This window comes from Chiroxiphia lanceolata, chromosome Z (assembly GCF_009829145.1).
Source record: "Chiroxiphia lanceolata isolate bChiLan1 chromosome Z, bChiLan1.pri, whole genome shotgun sequence".
In the NCBI taxonomy this organism is placed as follows: domain Eukaryota; kingdom Metazoa; phylum Chordata; class Aves; order Passeriformes; family Pipridae; genus Chiroxiphia; species Chiroxiphia lanceolata.
Genome location: NC_045671.1, coordinates 67,271,233 through 67,289,586, shown reverse-complemented (window position 1 = coordinate 67,289,586; position 18,354 = coordinate 67,271,233). Strand labels below are relative to the sequence as shown.

Here is an 18,354-nt window from a genome sequence, read left to right as displayed (position 1 = left end):
TCTAAAAGCATCATAGTTACAACATTCATACAGAGATTAATTCATACTAAAGTGGTTTTCACAGAGAAAGCATAAAATAGTAGGCTTTTTTTTTTTTTTGCTTCATTCCTTATGGTAATTTGCATATTCTAATGGACCCTTCCCAGAGTCTCAAGGCTGGATATACTGGTTCCGTGAACTTGCAGTGGAAGGTGTGCAAATGAGCCATTCCATCACTAACATTGTAGAATGAAAGGATTCCTGCTTCATAATCCAGAAAAATGCCAATGCGGTCAGGATCATCCTCTACCAAGACAGGGATTCTCTCCCCCTTGTGAAATGCCCAATATTCCAATTCAAACTTCTTAAGGCACCAAGATGCTCTATTCCAGCCCAGCCGGCAGGTTTCAGAGTCTCCTTTCCTGCCAATGGAAGGGTAGGCTGCGCCAATCCACCAGCCGGCTCCAGCATGAAGAAGGTCAACTTCCCAGTAATGGCTCCCAGAGAGGAATGCGTCTTTGCTTAGCACTTGCCATAATTTATCGAATCTCTGGGGACCACAGGGGTAAAATATCCTCCTCCAGCTGCAGCTCACTTCAAGACGGTCATCAGACAATTTCAGTCTTGGGTGAACGCTGTCGTATTCCCAGGTTGGTGATCTTGCATCTGCAGCCAAAGCCATATATGACGGATTAGTGGGATGGGGGAGACCTCCAGGCCTTAGGCTGCTAGCCCATTACCTGTGAGGTGAATGCTCTTCCCCCCTGCCCCCCAGCACGTGGCCCTGCGACCCCGCAAGGAGCACACAGACCACCAGGGAGGGACGGACGAAAGAGGAAGTTTATTGTGGGGTAGGGGTTTATAAGGCTTTCAGGAGGGTCAAAAGGGGACCAATCACAAGTTCAGGGTCACATAGAAAAAACCATCAGGTAAAGGGTCAACAGCCAATAGGAAGGGGTTAACAAAGGACCAATGAGAAACACCGCAGGACACCTTCCCAGGACACTCTGTATGGGAGACAATAGCTTCACAGGGGGTGTCGGGAAGAGGGAGACAGTGACTCTGCAAAAAGGTAAAAAGCCATTTTAAAACCTGTTTAAACCACCTTAAAAACTTCGGTTTCTATAACATTTGAACTGTTTCCATTTTCTTCACTAGTCCATCTCTGACAGGACTTCTTCCATCCTGTATATGACAAATCCATTGCCACAGCCATAATCATACTTATACTACATTTATCATGACCCTTGGAAGAAGTCCGAGTTAAAAAACGCCTGTAAAGAAGCCCACAGCCAGCAGTGTCTTAGGACAGAGGCAGAGCCAGAAATCCCACTGTCCCAGGGGCACTGGGGCTGGAAAAGGCATGCCAGAGGGATCACAGCAGGGCACCAATATTGCTGCCTCCATGCCTATGTAATCTCGGCTATTCACAGTGATGGGGACCTCAGGCACAGCACCAACACTTCTTTACAGGGTTATGGCTCAGAGAATCAGGAAGCCTACAGGTCCAAGGACACTGGGTCTGGAAAGGGCGTTCCAGTCTAAATAAGGCAGGGTAACAACATTGCTGACTCCACACTTTTCAAATCCAGGCCACCCCTTGTGATGGGGACATCAGCTGTAGCACCAAGATTCTCTTAGGGATAGAGTTCAGCGAGTTACAGAGCCTACATGCTCCGAGGATGCTGGGGCTGGAAAATTTATGCCAAGCATATCATGGCAGTGTACCAACATTGCTGCCTCCACACCTTTCTGATCTGGGCCACCAAGGTGATGGGGATCTCAGCCACGGCACCAACCTGCCGTTAGGGTTAAGGTTAGGCTTCAGAGAGCCATGGAACCTACAGTTCCAGAGACAATGGGGCTGGAAAAGGCATGCCAAGGGAATCACGGCAGGGCACCAACACTGATGCCTCCATAGCTTTCTGGTCTGGGTCACTCACAGTGATGGGATGAAGGGAAGTCGTACACAGAGCGGCTACAGTCACTCAGCTTGTTCAGCTCGGAGAGGAGACTGAGGGGAGACCTCACTGCAGTCTACAGCTTCCTCGTGAGGGGAACAGAGAGGTAGGCACTGATCTCCTTTCTGGAGACCAGTGCCAGGACCCAAAGGAGTGGTATGAAGCTGTGCCAGGTGAGGTTTAGGTTTAGGAAAAGGTTCTTCACCCAGAGGGTGGTTGGGCACTGGAACAGGCTCCCCAGGAACTCATCATAGCCCCAAGGCTGACAAAGTTCAAGAAGCATTTGGACAACAATCTCAGGCACCTGATGTGATTCCTGGGGTTGTCTGTGCAAGGCCAGGACCTCAATGATCTTTGTGGGTTCCTTCCAACTTGAGATCTGAGGATTCTGTCATCATACTTACGTTTTAAGAAAAGCAACCGATCCACAGGAGTCATGGTTTTCAACACTGTTCCAGGTTCCTTCTTTGCAGTGACGTTAAGGCTACTGAAAACATCTGGACAGAGATGAAAAGGGACAGTTCAGGGAGTCTGCTAGTTCTTCAACTTCCATTTTCCAACTTCATGGACAAACTCTGTTACTTTTTCTGGGGAAGGGCTACTCACTCTGTAGGCTTTCAATCTTATGCTCTTTGGATAGCACAGAGATGCTGGACTCCTGTGTTGCCAATGAACTACACAACTGAGCACAGCACCAAGTAATCACATCTGATTCCTTAAAAAGCAGCCCCTATCAGACGAGAGCAGTCAGGCAGCTGAAGACAGCTGCAGATGCTAACTACAGAGCACCTCCACAATGCTGTCTAGCAATCCTACACACAATCTGCAGTGGCCTTTCAGATCTGCTCTGACCATTTGCCCCAGCACCCTGCTATTTTGTTCTTGGTAATTCTCACAAAAGGGATTATTAAAAGGTAGCTGGGTGAAATGTGATGGCCAGTGTTGCTCACTCAATGAGCAGCAGGGTTTTCCCATGGTTATGTGGCTTTGTGGTTCTGTGTCCCATTAGGAAACTCCTGCCTTAATCATGACAAAGGTCACTTAAGGATGAAATACTAGCTCAAAGACAAAAGTAATTCTAAATAGAACATGTTAGCTCACCTTTAGAGTACCAAAAAGCACAGAACTTTTTCTGACTGAGGCAGAAAGATCACTGGGTACATCAATCAGAAAAAGCTTTCAAATTTTACAGGTAGCCAATGTTCAGTACCAGAGCACTCAGACCCAACAGTAACTGAAAGGACAGAATAGATATATTGTGCAGGTATGACGGTCTGCAGAGAAGTAAACTGTATTGAAATAACTGCACAGAACTGGAGGAAAAAAGCATCAGACAAACAAAAGACTGACTGAAGCATTGCTGTTTTCTCCAGCTGATTTGGTAAAAGTCCTGTTCTTACTTGCAAACCACACTTTATTTACAAAGAGAGCAGATGAAAGCAAAATTCAGAGCACTCTCCCAGATACCTTCTTTAAGCCGGGCTTCTAGCGGTTTCTGTAGAATGGACTGAAGAACTCTGAAGAAGTGCTTATAATGGTTAAGTATGTGTTCAAATGAGAGAGGTATTGGATGCCACTGTTCTCTCAGGTGCCTAGATTCCTTCATTTCCTTCTCGATGTCTATGTACCTCTGAGGGCAGAAAGCCAAATTCTCCAATTAGCAGAGACAGTGACATGAAAGGACTCTTCCCTCCCAGCTCCCCCCCAAGGCAGAGCAAGGACAGCTCCATCACTAGGTAAACCTATGGGCCATAACAGGCAAGCTTTGTTGTGTTCAGACTGCCTATTAGCTCATTAGCCTGCCCATTACTTCTCCTGCCACTGGAGCCAGGGGCCAGCCCAGCAGTCATGGTTTAAAACAGCTCCCAATAGGGCTGCCTTTCCTCAGATCTTCATATGACACTGGACAAGGAAAGACCTGATACAGCATTTGTCTTCAAGATCAAGAGACACATCTCTCTATTCCATATATGCTTAAAGTTAACATGGATTTCGTACAGATCTGAAATCAATGCCATAGCAGGAACACCTAACAAAAATCAAAGAAAATTAAAAAGCAGTTAGAAAGGTGCTGCTTACACACAGAAAGATCTACAGAAGAGATCGCTAGAGCAGTTTATCAAGGACTATGAGGGCAAGAGGCAGAACGAGACCATACAATACCACCTCCAGCAACTGAATAGGATCACTGTCCTGTTGTATTTGTCTGATCCGACACGAGAAGGTCTCTAGGGCCGCAAGCTGTTCTTGACAGGACTCCAACTGCTGAGCATGTGCTCCTAGGGCTTGCTGAGTCTTTTCATCAATGAAGTTTTTTGCCAGACTCTCTTCTTCCTGAAGAAGTAACTGGAGCTCGGTCACTTTTTCTGACAGCTGCCGTTTGATCACATTGGCATGTGCCTATAGATGAAGCAGAAGAGTGTCTCCCCACACTCACCAGACCGTAAACATTTCAGATATTTCTCTCAGATATTGCCTTTTGGTTCAGTTACTGATTTTTCTGCATCTCTTCGTTAGCATGTGTCTACCCCTTAAGGGAGGGCAGACAGGATTTACCTGCTGATGTCTGGATGGAAAAGCTTGAGGGAAGATTCTAAGATGCCTATTTATGCAGAGAGTGCTGTTTTCAGCTGGAATTTACAGGGTCAGGTACTAAGTGCAACAAGAGGCAGACCTGGTCCTTCAGACTCTGACCTCCTTCAAAGCAAGCTAGAGACAAGGAGCTGCTAAAAAGAGAAAGCCTCCAAAACAAAGTGACATCAAACCTCTAGAGCTCCCTCCAGCTCTTACTGATACTTCTGTGATAGAGCTGCTTAGAGATGCTTCTTAGGGCAAAAGCCATTTCATGCTCTATAAACGAGGTGCAGTTTAGCACATAATTCCCATTCTTAAGACAGAATCAATAGAGCTCTTCTTGTGTTTACTCAAACTCTCAATAATGCAGCTCAGTGCAATGTAACATAAATCAGTAAAGCTAGAATAACATAGGCAGCTCAGGCTATCTGCTGTTCCTCTGCACAAAAATTTCAACATTGTTCTTCCAGAGATGTTCAGCTGATCAGGGAATGAGGACCAGGTCTTTGGAGACTCTTTCCCTCTTCTCTCCTTTTGATAGTGTAATATATTGTGATGCACACAGGGAAAACACTCTTTCCCTGAGAAGCAGTAGGTGTCTGGGTCTTTGGATAGCTACAGAGAAAACAAAATGTCTCTCCTTGGAATATGACCATTCAGTGGGAAAGGAAACCACACTTTACCTTCACATCATTCACAGCCTGCTCTACGCTCCTTCTGTTACCAGCTTCTTGCTCTTTTCTCTCTTCTAGATCCTTCAAGCACAATGCCATGAGTTCCTATACAGCAATGAAACAAAATAAAACACTGCTTCACAACAAGATCTGTAAAAATCAGAAATCAGTATCCAGCTTGTTTTCCATATAGGGGAGTATATCACCAAAATACTGAGTTTATGAGGCTTACTGGGGCCAGTACAGTGATGAACCATAAGGATTTCAACATTTCACCTGGTGGTTATACAGGTAAAATTTGGAGAGGTCTCCAAATTAGTACCACCTTCCTAAGGAACAGGGAAACCGATGGTGAAAAATACATTTTCATCTTTAAATCTATGGTGCTGTGCATTTCAAGACTACATGCTAATGCACTTAGCAGCTGAAGGGCAGCTAACCAAGTACTTTTATTCAGTGGATGAGTGGAAGGCTCCATCTACAGTCAAACTCCAGTGAAAGTTCAGATGCTTCCCAAAAAGACCAGTGAGATATACCCCACTATCACTTCAGTGATGCTGTAGTCTGAATGCCTATAACAGCAAATATTATCACTTGGCTGGTGATCACACCATCTGTGATACTTGTGGTGTGCCCAGCACATTGTTCATGTTCTGCTACATCCAGCTCCACAGTTTCTCACTCACAGCTCTCTGAAATTGGCTGTCCTCTGTCCAGCAGGCTGCAGTCTTGGTGCACCTGCTGATTCATTTTTGTCATCAGTACCATAAAAGATCCAGGCAATGCTGCCCCATGCTCTCAGTGCACTAGTGTTAAAACAGAGCCTCTCAGTAAATACCAGAAAATGTAGCTCCAGCTGTACCTGTTATCAGTGTCCTGTTCCACAGCTGGGACCCACACAAGAGCATCTGCCTGCCCATGTACCAGCTCACTGCAACATCTCCAGGGCAGCATAGCATTTAAACTCTGAAGGGTTGACAAACTGAGCTTCATGAAGTGTTGCTTCATGGTCAAAATGTTGCATTTCTGACATGTGCCTCCTTAGAAAACACATGCAGTTTGTCTTTTGATTACGACAGAGTCAGAAGAAGATGGGCTCCCAGCAAAAGTCAGAAACTCTGCATCTAGAAGGCCCTTGGCAAGCAGATAAATGTTCTTGTATAGAGCAAGACACTTCAGTTATGCTATCCATTCCAGCCACAGTTTTTCAGTCTTGTTTCTGAAGAACCAGAAGAATTCTGCATTGCTTGAAGATTCAGGAGTTCTACTCAGTATCCGCCTGCTTTAGTTTATTTTGCAGCCTAGACCTCATTCCCTTCATCAAAGACTGACAAAGACCACAGAGCAAAACCCAATCTTCCTTCTCTGCAGTTAAAACACAGGGCACTCACTCCCTCACAAAAGTGACCATATGCAAATACTTATGCCAACCCCAAGCATTTCTGGTTAAGCATTACTTTCTTTACAGAGGTAAACGAAAGAGCTGCTTTTTAGCAATTGACACACTGCCAGGCAACCCATGTCATTCACCCTAAGGATTCAACTCCAAAACCATTCCTTTAGGGATTGCCTGGATGCCTTAAGTCATTCAAGTGAAAACACTGTAAAAGCAAGGATTTCCGAGATGAGACTCCTAGCTCCAGTCAGGCTCACAGGACTCACACCAAGTGCAAAGAATGCTGATCCTGTATCCTGCGCTCAGGAGGACGGGGAGAGTCCTTCCAGATGATTTTATACAGCCTTAGATCCAGGGATGAAGCAGCTGATGGACCTCACACAATAGTTCTCATCTCTTCTTAGCACTCACAGCTAGGATTTGCTAAAAGCACGGTGGAACATTCTCTGTGGAAGAAGGGCTGCCTGGCTGATGTTGTATCACAAGGGCTGTACAGAGTAACTGCTCCCAGCAAACAAAATCACCAGCCAAAATACCATCTCTTAGGCTACAACTACTGATAGTTTTTGCCTGAAATCTCTGGAGCCCTAAGCCAGTAGATGTCAGCAGATTCTTCCTAGGGGCAGGGTGTTTCCACGGGAACACAAGTTTCTACTCTGCTCAATTCCTAATTTGGCACAGAGGTAACTCTTTATCAACAGCACGTGCTCCCCTGTGTCCATCAGACGCTCAGGGAACCAGCACAACTTGTAGCTTCGTACACTTTACCCTGGCTTAAATCAGGTTGCCACAGCACAACACCTGCATCCACACGCTGCCCCGGTGTCATGAAGGGAATGCAAACACTGTAGTGAGTTCCCAGCTTCAAAAGGGATACTTTGGATGAAAGCACACCAGCAGGCAGGAAGAGAGCTCTGCATTGCTCAGACATCTTCAATGGTTTTACCCCTGTGCTGCTGTTTACTTGCAGCTTAGTGCACTGCCCTCTACCCTTGTAATGCTCTCTAACATTAAGTGCAGTAAAACGTCAGAGGAGTTTAGCATGACCTATGTATCTGCTCAAATCTGTACGAACTTCCAAGCAGGAAGTTCTGCAGGAGCTGTTTTTTCCTACTGTTTTCTGTAGGAAACCTCTTAGTAACATTGCTCCAAAATACCACAGAAGGAGATGGAAGGAGTTCTCTGAAATTACAGACAAAACAAACAAACAAAAAAGGGCAAAAAAAAAGCACGCACGTACCTCAAACCTCTGTGTTACAACTTTTTAAGCCTCCCAAGCTTAGCATCACAGCATGCAGGCCTCAGCAAGCCCCCTGGTAGGCTCTCCAGAGTGAAACAAAGCACAAGCAAGAAGTATTGGGCAAGCCTGAAAAGCCTCCTGGGGATATTCGATGGACTGCTACAATGGGGTGGAGAAAAAAAGCTTAGGGAAGAACCGCCAGTCTGACTGTCAGTTTTCCTCACAGGAGCTCGTGTGGCACTGTGTTTCAGATGTGACTATACTGTGAGTGCACAAAAGGCTGCGAGGGGATGCAAGCAGGCAGATGACCCGTACTAACCAAAGAGATGTTCCATGCCATATAGTGACATGCTCAGAAATAAAACTGGAAGGGAGGGGTGGTTAGGTGGGTTATCCATCTTTTGGTAGGGAAGTGTCTAGGTATTGGTCTACACACAGGAGGTGGTGAGCGACCACCTTTGCATCTCTTTTCTTCTGTTCCGTTTCTCTTTTCCTCCACTTCTCCTTCACATATTTAACTATTTTTATGTCATGAATTTTCTTGGTTTTAGCCTTCATTTCCTCTTCCCCTGTCTCTCTTGCTCCCAGTGGGCAAGGGAGGGGAGTAAGCAGGCAGCTGTGTTGTGCTTAGCTGCCTCCTGGTTAACCCACAACCACCCCTGCTCCCCATCCCCCAGGATTATCAGAGAACAGGTACTGTGCGTGGGTAGTCACTGTGGTCTAGCAAGCTACAGTGGTGGGGGGAAATGATAAACAGAAATGGCCTTTCCCCTTCCCCTGTGGCATCTATGTTTCTGTCAAAGGTGCTTCCAGGCTAGCAATAAAAACAAGTTCCCCAGGGCACCCAAGTTCCATGGATTCCACACACAAGGTCTGCAAAGAAAATGCTCAGACACGAAGCCGAAGTCAGAGGATAAAATAGTGCTGCATGTGACCTAACAGTCAATCTCACTTCCTCGTTCCTTGATTTATACACCTGTTATGTGGGTGCTTGGGTGCAACTGGTTAACTCTTTCCCTCCCGTGCTCCAGTGGCAGCAGCCTGACCCCTGTCCATAAGGGATTTACAAAGCACTTGTCGAAGTAAGGGAAGCACAGAAACTTTGTTATGCTAGCCAGCACAGCCTACAAAAACGATGTGACAACAAACCCTGAGCTCCACAAGCTGTTCATAAGGCAAGCAAAGTAAGGCTAAAAGCTGAAGATACTTGGCCTACTGCTGTTGCACTGCGCTGATACTCACAAGTTGCCACCACCTCAACCCTGGCAAAAGAAATCCCAGCTGCACAAGCACCAGAAACGAAGGGGAAAACGGCACGACATTACAACCAAATCGGGAAGGTCCCTGCTCCCGCTGCCGGCTGATAACCCTGTCCACCCACCCCGTAGGCGCTGCCCGCGCTGCAACCCTGCCCTCCGCAACCCTCCTCGCTGCAACCCTGCCCTCCGCAAACCTGCCCGCTGCAACCCTGCCCTCCGCAACCCTGCCCTCCTCAAACCTGCCCGCTGCAACCCTGCCCTCCGCAAACCTGCCCTCCTCAAACCTGCCCGCTGCAACCCTGCCCTCCGCCACCCTCCTCGCTGCAAACGCCCCCGCTGCAGCCCTGCCCTCACCTGCGTGCGGCGGACGGCCTGGGGCAGGAGGCAGGCTCGGTGCCCGCGGTGCGCGCCCAGCGCCGGGCACAGGGCGCACACGCAGCGCCCGCAGTCCTCGCAGAACAGCTCCAGCGGCCGCCCCGCGTGGGCACCGCACACCCGCGCCCCCGGGGCCGCGGCCCACGGGCCCCCCTGCGCCATCGCGGCCGCGGGCGGGTGCGGGGCCCGGGGGAGCGGCGGGAGGGTGGAGGGTGCGGAGCGGCCGCCGCTGTCCCGCCGCGCCTCTCGCCCTCCGAAGGGGGCCGGCCCGCGTCCCTCCCCGCCGCGGGTGCCGAGCAGTCAGTGCCCGCAGGACCTGCCCGTGGGAGAGGCAGAGGCGGTGCCGCGGGACCTGCCTCCGTCCGGTGCCCGCGTTGGAAAGGCGACTGTTCTGCGGGGTTTCCAGGGGGGATGGGAGTCGGTGTTACAGCCGAGCAAAAATGGAAAACAAATAGTCACCAGGGCTTCCTCCCCCCCCCTTTCTATTTCTCAATTACAATTGTGTGCTCCGTAATGTCTCATTTATAGAAATCGAACCGAAGTGCTCACGCTCTTACAGAGTTTGCATACTTACTTTCGTTGGCCAAAACTCTGAGACGCGTTCAACCAAATGCATACGGGTTTTTCAATCTGCTTTCTTCTTTCTGGGAATAAAAGCAGTAGAGGATATTGACGCGCACACAGAAAAAAAAGTGGTGTGAAAAAATAGGAAGAGATTTTAAAAATAAGCATTTTGGTGAAATATTTGGCGCATTAATATATATGTATCAATACATGAGAATGTGGAGCATTGAGAAGCAAGGCAGTCCTCCTGAAAGCAGGCAGAACCCCTTGCTTGTGAAAGAGCTGCTGATATAATCAAGGATTCAGAAAGTGCTTTGTAAGAAAGTCAGGGATTTTCTCAAAAAGTGCTTCATAAGGCCCCCATACTAGAGTTACAGAAGAATCGTTGGGGATATCTGGAGATCGTTCAGTCTCATCCCACATACACACAAAAAAGAAAAATGAGTAAAGATGAGAATTTCGCAGCCTATTTGGGACCCTGTTCTGGTGTTTGACCATCCTCACAGAGCAAACCTTTCATAATATCAATCAACATTTTTCTCATTATGACATGTAGTTTCACTGTGCCTTTCCAAGGAGACCTTCAGCCTCGTATTCCCAATCTACTCCCATAAGGGAGCTGTAGACAGCACTGAGTTCTCCAATGGAGGCTGAACAAAGTCCAGTTCCTTCCATATCTTTTTGGAAATTTTAAGCTTCAGCTCCATTGCTGTCTTGGTGCCTTCTGCAGGAGGGTTTGCTTAATGGACTCAACGTGAGTCTTGACTGGGGGAGTGTGTGTTAAGTAAATTTTCCTGTCTGACCATTCAGGAGCACTCTGGCAGTCACACTCTCACCACCAGAGACTGTCACTGCTGGGACCAAAGTCCCTTCACAGTGGGTGACTCCCTACACACACCACTCTCACACAGTCAGACAAGGTTTCCTTACAGGATCAATCCTGGATTTCCCATTGCAGAGCCTCAGATCTCTGGATCCCTAAAGCGACTTATTCCTGGTGCAGTAACACAGTAAGAGCTTGAGCAGATGTCTTGGAGGAGGGACCCTGAACAAATATCTGGGGGTTTATACCCTCACAGTCTGAGCGTGCAACAGTCTGGGACCTTCCTGCTGAGTCCTCGGCTCCTGCTGTGTCTGAGTGTCTGGTCACCTTGCTGGCACCACAGGTCCCTGTGCCATTTGTTGTGCAAAGGGTCAGTGCCAGTTCCTGGACTCTTGCCTGGGGCTCCAACTCAGAGCTCAACCTGCAGCTGCACACCGAGCTCCCTGCACTGAATGCATTCCTCAGAAGTCCACCCTTTGTTTTGATTGACCACACTTGCTAATATGTTAGAAGGGAAAAATAAAAATTTCACAACATTTTTCCACTGCCCTTACATACAGAATTACTACAAATAACAGAATTAAGGCTAACAAGATTGTCATAGGGCAGAAATTGTTATCAAGACAACATCACGAAAGATTGTCGAAAGTCAGTTATTGACAAATTGGTTAATCATTCACTACATGCTTGATATGAAACTGGTGGATTCAGTTTCCCTAACCCAAATTTAACAGCAGAATAAGAACACAGTAAGGCAGTATATGCTCCCTCCCATTTAGGTTCATATTTGGATTTTTGTGAGAACATCTTGATTAACACTTCATGCCCAGGTTGTGTATCACGTACTTGTACATCAGACCGGGCTGGGCTAATGCACATAATAGGAACAGAGAGTGAACTACTTCATATGGTGTCTTGTGCGTTCTCCAGAGACATGTTCACATGTACATGTCTGTGTACCAATTGCCTCACAAAGAAATCATAGGAGATGGGCTGTTCACCTTGAAGACCTGCTGTGGATATGGACACAGCCCGGTGCAGACTGACACCCCCTCCCCCACGTGGCCGTGGGCTGGTGAGAGCTCGTGGGGTGCTGTCAGAGCTGTCCTCAGGGCTCCTGATGGCTCCTCTGCGATGGGTTATGTCACCACACTGGGTGACCCACGGCACTCTGAATTCTCTGCCACTCTGAATTCAGGAGTCTGAGCCCAGCTCCTGACTCTGGAATGGCACTTGCCTGTCTCTTTATAACCTACTGACCCACGTTCAGCTGCTGCTGATGGTGCACTGGGCAGGAATTACATCATGTCTGCACCTGCTGTGGGCCTTTGCCACACTTCATTCCCCTCACACAGCCCCCGGTTTGCAGCAATTCTAAGTCAGCTGCTGGATGTTGGCTGAGGCTGGGTACCAGCCCAGTCCTGTGGAACCTCACCAAGGCCAGTTGTGGCTGCTCCTTTCACAGGAGCCCTCTGGACTCCAGTGCTGGATGCAGACCAAAAGGGCAGGGAGCAGAGTGGGGAGGGGTGGTGGTGAGCAGCAACAGTGCCTGATGCAGGCTGGGGCGACCCATGGGAATGGCCCAGTGTGTTCAGAATCACTGCCTGGCCCAGCTTCATGCCCCAGCCCTTAGAGCCAGTCCTTATCCCCAGGTCATGGGTAAAGCCAGTCCTTATCCCCAGGTCCCAACAGCTATTTCAAGGTGCAAGTATTTACAGTTCAGTTTCTCCCAGTTTTGCACAACCTCACCCAAAGGCATCTCCTTTTTCATGCCGGGTTAATTTTCCATCATTTCTAATGGTAAGAGGGGTTCCAAATCCCCTGTGTCATACAAGAGACTTGAGCTTTCATCAGCACCTTGCATCTTACAAGGGACTCTATATCTCCCCTATCTGGTCCTTACACTGGTCAGGCTGTGCATCCGTACTCAACCCCCCGCCAGTAGTTTCACCATATCTGTGCAAAATGCTGCACTAACAGGGAGACACAAATCCACCCTTATGATTTATACAGAATCTGCTCAGGGAATGTTAACATTCACCCTTTGGCTCTTTTCAGCACCAGCGATCCCAGGTGAACTCACCCAAGTGTTTGGGGAAGGGAGGCTTCAAAGGTGGTGGCCTGGGGTTCCATCTGGGTTACCAAACTGTTAGGGAAACTTCCCTTTCTGACCATTCAGGAGCACTCTGGCAGTCACACGCCCACCACAAGAGACTGTCACTGCTGGGACCGAAGCCCCTTCACAGCGGGTGGCTCCAGTGAGCCCTTGGCTGACCCAGACTGACCCCAGGTTTCCCATAGCACCCTCCCAGACCTCGGGTTGCTTTAAGTAATGTAGTCATTGTGCAGCAACAAAATAACAGCTACAGCTTGAGCTGGTTGTCTGAGGAGGGTTCCAGAACAAATGATTACCAGGCTTTTATACAGTCATAGTCTATGTGCACCAAAGTCTGGGCTCTTCCTGCTGAGTTATCATCTCCTGTGGTCTCTCACAGTGGCTGGGCCACAGGTCCCTGCGCCCTTTGTTGTGTAAAGGGTCAGCGCCAGTTCCTGGCCTCTTGCCTCGGGCTCCCACCCAGAGCTCAACCTTCAGATCCCACTGCAGCTGCACACCAAGTTACCTGCACTAAATATATTCCTCAACATGTGGCTGGTCTTTGCCACCACAAAACCACACAACACTGATGGAAGATAATCAGACCAGGACTCTGGTTCCTCTTCTGGCAAAGTTATTCCCCAGCCTGTTGGTGCCCAGCCCTAATTGTTGCAGAGTTACTGCACGGGTTGGATAAGCCCAGAGGCCTGTCTTGATCTCTGTGAAGTTCATGCTGTTGCATTTCTGCAGCACATCACAGTGAGTGATCAGAAGAGTGACCCTGCCTGCCACTCGATCTGTCCTCAACCCCTGCCCTGCCCCCTCCTTCTTTGTAATCATACCAAATTTGCTGAGGGCGTATTCCATGCTATTGCACTGGTTGTTGATAGGAACATTAGGGTGCATTGGGCTCAACATCAGTCCCTGAGGAATGGCACTAGTAACCAGCTGCCACTTGGACTTTGTACATCTAATGACAGCACTCAGTGTCTGGCAGTTCAGGCGTTCTACTCTATCAACATTGTCAGTTTGTCTGTAAGGACATTATCAGGGCCCACGACTTGCAGGGTTAAAATTTGCAGGTTATTAGTACCTAGGACATTTTCCATTACAAATGAACTTACTGAGCTAGATTATCTGTGCTTTTTAGTGTTTTAAATTGTTTGGTATGGAGGACAGAGTTGCAATAAAGCTAAATAATGCTTGTGTGAACACTACTGGATGATCAGGAGCTGCTATAATGCACTAAAATAAGATGTACTTTTGCCCCAGTACTTTATTGTCTACCACTGGGGGAAAATGCTGCTGCACTGTGTCTCTGTGAGGTCTGAAGAGCAAGAGACACCCTGCTCTTTGCATTCCACATTCATCTTTCTGGAGGGAACAATTCTAAACTCTCAAAACAGAGTTTAAATGCTTCAGAGTATGTCTCAGGCTGTTTTTGCCCAGAAGAATCATCCTCCAGCACAGGCAGTGGAGAGGAGTAAGAGTTAAATCAAGAAGAAAACAGGAAGTTTTAACGTTTTCCTGGTTCAGCACCATCTCATTGTGAAAGCCAGCTAGGGAAGAAGGGTGGGTTGGGCTGGTGGGGTCAGAACGCCTTTCAGTCTTCATCTGTTAGTTTTGAGGTGAAATGACATTTTCCTTCTCTGGACTTTGGATCTAATAAGCCTTCTGCAAGCTAGGGGTGCATTTCTGCAAAGTTTGTGTGTGAAGCTGGCAGCATGCAACACACAAAGACCTGACTTTGATTTAGCCATAGCATTCTCTATTTCTTTGTATAAAAATTTACAATTGGAAAAATGTCTTAGCAGTGCTACATGAATTAAATTTTCAAGTCTTTTCTCCTGAAAAACAAATAAAATTTTGAAGCTCCTGCCTTTACTGGCACTGAATGCTCATTATGCTTTAACATTCCATTAACAAAGTAAACGAAAGCAGGAATTATTTTGTGGCTAAGTTGCCCACTACTTAACCTAAAAAGATAGAAAATCATTCTAGGCTATCAGAAAAAATATTGATGTATAAATTTCTTGCTAATTTTAGCAAAATATACTCTCAAACACACGCTTTTCAAAATATATTTTCTGCAGCATTGTGGAAAGATAGCATGCTCTAAAGAAGTGTCAAAATTGCTTCAAACTTACATGAAAATTTTGTCTTTCCTTGTAGTGTCACTGAGTTGGCTGGGTAGTGACCAACCCTTTCGACACACACATTGTAAAGCACCAAGTAACCCAGGCAAATAAGGATGAAGAAAAAGTGAAGGCATTCAGAGCTTTTTATGCCTCAGTTTTTAATACTGACAATAACCCCTGTGCTGCCTGGTCCTCTGAGCTGCAAGGACCATGACTGTGGGAACGGTGACTTTCCATCTGGGGGCACTGAAATTGTCAGGGACCAGTTGTACCAGTTGACTGTTCATAAGTCCTTGAGGCCAGATGGGTTTCATCCCAGAGTACTGAAGGAGCTGATGAATGTTACAGCAGGACCTTTCTGAATCATGCACCAAGGTCTTGGGAGCGTGGGGAGGTCCATGCTGAGTGACAGCTAGTCAGTGTTATTCCAGATTACAAGAAGGCCACGAAGGATGACTCAGGGAACTACAGACCTTTTATTCTAAACTCAGTACCTGGAAAAATTTGGGGGAAGATCATACTGAGTGCTGTTGAAAGACATTTAAAGGACAATGAAACCAATTTTCTTCACAGTAACTAGTATGGGACTGTGTTTTGGATATGTGCTGAACACAGTGGTGATGACATAGTGATGGTTTTGTTAGCATTGAGCAGGGCTTACACAGAGCCCTCTCATACTGTTTTTCATGCTGCCACGCTGGGGAGGAAGTTGGGGATAGAGGGGAGGTTGGGAGAGGACACAGTAGGGACAGGTGACCCAAACTGACCAAACACATATTCCAGGCAATATGGCACCATGCTCAATGAGGGGAAGAAGGATGAAGGGGGAGGCATTTGGAATGATGGCGTTTCTCTTCCCAAGTAACTGTTACACCTGATGGGTGTAACACCAGCTCTCCAGGAGCTGGCTGAACACCTGCCTGCATGTGGGAAGCAGTGAATTAATTCTTTGTTTTGCTTTGCTTGTGTGTGTGGCCCTGTTAAACTGTCTTTATCTCAACCCATGAGTTTTCTGCCTTCTACTTTTCCGACCCTCTGGTGGGGGGAGTGAGCAAGCAGCTATGAGGGACCTGGCTGTTGGCTGGTGTTAAACGAGGACACAGGGTAAGGTGTCCCCTAAGACAAGCCAAAGTGGGCACAAACACACCAATGCAGTTACAGGCCAGAAGATGTTCTCCCTGAGATCCACAGCCTCTAACGCTGCACCGTGAAACGATGCTAATTGAACTGCCATCCTCCCACAGGGTTCCTCACTAAACCTGATTCTGCCACTGTCACAGGGGAACAGTGTTCAACTCACATGGCTTGAAACCACCCAGGATCAAAGCAGTTTACTGTTTTCTCAACTACATGCAATTAGCTGTCAATGAGCTTGCACTTCTAGTCTCCTGAGGGGTCTTGGGCTGCAAGTGGGGAGGGCAGTTGGGCAGGCCCTACATTAATTCAGATCCTAGAGTTCTCCCAGAGGGGATCAGTGCTCAAAGCAGAGCAGAACAGGAAAAGGCAACTGTAATTGTTCCCTGTGGCAGGAAGAGAACAGCCTTGTCACCATCCTGACCCAACTTCAGGTACCCCAGAGCCACTGTGTGAGAGAAGAACGTAGCCCTGGAGCCAAACATAGCCACGATCTCCCAGCCGGTGGGGGACAAAGGGTAGGAGAGACGTGACTCTTCCTTCAAGGATAGTATTTCTCCAGAACACCTTCCTGGGAGGCAGTAGGCCTGCCTGCAACTGCCATCAGCCACCCTGTCTGGGCAAGGCTTCCCCAAACTCAGTCTGACACACCAGAACTCCACACTCATTCTGGGCTGGTGAGGGCTGGGAGCCCCTCTTCGTCAGCAGGCTGTCACCTGGACAGGTACTCCTAGTTGTTCCTTATCAACTTTTCCCAAAACTACTATGGGCAGAGGCATGCATGATATGGCCCAACAAGCCCTTCTCAGTCCTGACAACTGTTGCTGGCAGCACAGGGACCTCAGACAGAGGAGGGAAAATTAAAGATAGAAAAGGGGGGTGCAGGGGCCTGGCAATGGCCCCTATATCCTTTGGGAGTGAGCACACGCACAGGGAACGGGGCACAGCCTCAGCTGCAATCCTGTTCTCTTTCCCTGTTGTGGTGTCTGAGAAGAAAGAGTGTCACTGACAAAACTGAGAGGGACATGTGTGCTTCTCTCCCTTGCCCTCTCCCTGCAGAGTAGGGCAAGGAATCACCTCTTCACTCAGCCACAAAGAGTCCTTGGCAACACAGTGCCATTTAAAACAATATGTTTCAAAGCATTCCTCTAAGCAAAAGTCTCCAACTGCAGTTCAGACTCTTATACAGCAGCATGGTATGGCCACAAGCAGCCCCTCCAGAGAGTTTGCCCACAGCTTTTTGCAAGCAAACAGATGCCAGGAAAGGATAAATATGCATCCCCAGCTGCTCCCCAAAACAGTACTGTAAGTCAAACAAGAAAGAAGGGGTGAAGGAACCTTTCACTGCAGCAATCCTATTCCCCTTGAGAGATAGTTCTTAGTTACACCATCAAGCCATGTTTTGCTCATGTCCTGCCATGGGCATCCACAGAGCTGCTCTATCCTGGGCTACCTGTTCCTGCAGGAGTCATATTAGCACTCCAGTACCCCTTTGTGTCTCCAGCCACACACTAACTGTGGCCTGTAGCTCTCGGGAGAGCAGCTCTTTGCGAACCTGCTGCTCCTTCTCTCCCTTCCTACACCTCCCTACAGTGTAAGATACCTCTGTGGTGACCGTGGTGAGGTGAACAACATTTCTTCTTGCACCTGTGCCCCAGTATAAGCTATGAACTTGGCCTTACCAGCATCTGTTAAGATCAAGAGTTCATCCTTAGCTTGTGCTCTGAAAGCCAATGCCTCCAGAGCAGGAGGAGCACAGTCCCACAGCCCCTGTGAAAGAAGGCACTCAATATTTGCATAATGAGATTGTTTTACTTGAGATTATGTGCTGCAAGCAAAACAGTTTTATTATACAGGCTCTCTGATCTCCCAGTGATGTTTCACAGCAAGATGCTGCAACTGAAAACTAGCTGACAGGAGAAAATTAAAGTCATAACTTGCTCCTTTCCTTCCTCTACTGTCACATGCTCTTGCTTTCCACACACCACTCCTCCAAGTGCCCTTGAAGACTTCCTGCTCATTTGCCTCCTGAAGACAGGCAGGAGTTTCAGATCCGGGAGACCTGCTCCTGCCCCAGTGCAAGGCATGTGCCACGTCAGCAAGATGTTACCAACAACACCTGCAGCACCAAGTGCCCCTTTT

General features: G+C 47.8%; 1 protein-coding gene across 2 annotated transcripts; it reads right to left on the bottom strand.

Annotated features, from left to right (window-relative positions):
- Positions 1–27: 27 nt before the first annotated feature.
- On the bottom strand, positions 28–10,116 carry TRIM14 (tripartite motif containing 14). 2 transcript variants are annotated; one of them, XM_032675927.1, is made up of 6 exons: positions 10,033–10,116; positions 5,198–5,293; positions 4,107–4,340; positions 3,408–3,570; positions 2,345–2,437; positions 28–645 (listed from the first exon to the last, which is right to left on the bottom strand). In XM_032675927.1, the coding sequence occupies exons 1-6, from the start codon at positions 10,072–10,074 to the stop codon at positions 110–112; spliced, it is 1,164 nt and encodes a 387-aa protein (XP_032531818.1). In that variant the 5' UTR covers positions 10,075–10,116; the 3' UTR covers positions 28–109. The 2 variants fall into 2 exon arrangements, with proteins under 2 accessions (XP_032531818.1, XP_032531815.1); XM_032675924.1 differs by lacking the exon at positions 10,033–10,116 and adding an exon at positions 9,438–9,620.
- Between the last annotated feature and the right edge of the window lie 8,238 nt (positions 10,117–18,354).

Excerpts from the sequence above, each read along its gene's own strand:
- TRIM14 (XM_032675924.1), bottom strand. The coding sequence starts at position 9,620 with ATGGCGCAGGGGGGCCCGTGGGCCGCGGCCCCGGGGGCGCGGGTGTGC. Across the intron at positions 2,438-3,407 it reads AGAAGCCCGGCTTAAAGAAG|ATGTTTTCAGTAGCCTTAAC; the intron begins GTATCTGGGAGA and ends ATCTCTGTCCAG. Across the intron at positions 646-2,344 it reads TCGGTTGCTTTTCTTAAAAC|ATGCAAGATCACCAACCTGG; the intron begins GTAAGTATGATG and ends CTTTGGCTGCAG.